The 1,534-nt window shown below is 28.9% G+C and overlaps 1 protein-coding gene across 1 annotated transcript; it reads right to left on the reverse strand.

Moving 5' to 3' along the window:
* Positions 1-874: 874 nt before the first annotated feature.
* On the reverse strand, positions 875-1,069 carry COCVIDRAFT_117160 (hypothetical protein; the record flags this gene model as incomplete). The annotated part of the gene is made up of 1 exon (XM_014694489.1): positions 875-1,069. A coding segment is annotated over one exon (195 nt), but the record flags the coding sequence as incomplete, so codon positions are not given.
* Positions 1,070-1,534: the final 465 nt, after the last annotated feature.

The raw sequence follows: 1,534 nt of genomic DNA on the forward strand, positions 1-1,534 counted from the left end.
AGTATTATTAATTTCTTAGGCAGCGTAATACTTTAGCCCCTTTAACCTACTAATCTATTAGTAGTAAGTTATCCTACTTAAAGTCTTAGAGTTTTATTACCTCTTATACTAGCTTAAAGGCCTTATTTATAGCTTATCTTACTTTATTATATAAGTCTAGGTCGCTAAGAGTTTTATTTAGTTCCTTAGTAGAGTATAGTATCTCTACTCGTAGTATTTATACCTTTTCCTAAACTCTCTTAGTTAACTTATTCTTTAGGTAGTCTCTATAGAAGTGTTCTAATTCGCCGTAGTAGAGGTATACCTTACTATTATAACGCTTCTTATATTCTTCTAAGAAGAGACTGTTATTAAACTTTCCTTAGAGTTTCTTATTTTTATCTTTAGACTTATCTTATACCTTACTAGTTATATATATATCTCTATTACTATCTTTATTATTCTAAAATTATTAGCTATTAGTAATTAGTAATTTTAGTTAGTTTCCTTTCTAGGCTTTCTTCCTTTCCTATAATCGTGTATTAATTCTTATTACTAACTTAATTAGTAAGTATAAATTCTTCGGCTTCTCGTAGTATATAAGTTTATCTTTAATAACTTCTTTTAGACTAGATTCGTAAGTCGTTTAAAGTACTAAATTATCTTAATTAATTTATACTTAGTATTACTTAAACTTAGCTATATATACTAATACTAACTTAGTCTACTTTAGACGTAAGATTACTTTCTCGGTCTAGCCTTCTGCGTCTACCTCTCTAAAGATGCGTTTTAGTTCTTCCTTAAAGTTAGTCTAACTACTAAATAGCTTCTATGTCTCTTCCTTAGTTCCTTTATTTAGAACGTCCTCTAGAAAGTCCTCTACGTAGAGTTATATCTAGCTAGCTACTTTTTCTTTTATATAGGTATTAGCTATAAGGATTTTTTTCTTATTATTAGATACTTTATTATAACTATAGTAAAGGTCGATATTAGTAAGAAACGTCCGTAGCTTAGTGCGACTCTTATTATATTTATTAGGTATTACTATTTTAGGTTTCTTAATAGGTTTTTTATTTAGCGTAGCTATTATTTAGCTTATAAGCTAGTAGACTGTAGCTTATAGATTAGCTATTAGTTTTGTCTAAATCTTAGTCTAGTACCTAAGATTCCTTAGTTCTCGTAAGTAATAAGCGTCTTTATCTACTTCTTTGTCGTTACTTAGAGTTAGCATCTTGTCGTTAAGTGCTGGGTTAGCCGCTAGTCCGGGACTCTATACTAGTCTACTAGTACTAGCCTAAGATTAAGAGTAATTATAAGATATCTTGAATCTTAATTAGGTATTCTATTATTAATCTTCTAATCTACTAAATTTGTAGGTAGTTAAAGTGTTATACAGAGTTAGATGCTAATACTCCTCTAAGCTTAATCTAGGTTAGAGTAAGTAAGTTAGTATAAAAAGCGTCGTGAGAGTTTGTCTAGTAATATAGTAGAGTAGTGTACTTAAATAGAAGGTAATAAAAGTTCGACAACTACTAATCTATATTAAATAGACTAA

This window comes from Bipolaris victoriae (assembly GCF_000527765.1).
Source record: "Bipolaris victoriae FI3 unplaced genomic scaffold scaffold_465, whole genome shotgun sequence".
In the NCBI taxonomy this organism is placed as follows: domain Eukaryota; kingdom Fungi; phylum Ascomycota; class Dothideomycetes; order Pleosporales; family Pleosporaceae; genus Bipolaris; species Bipolaris victoriae.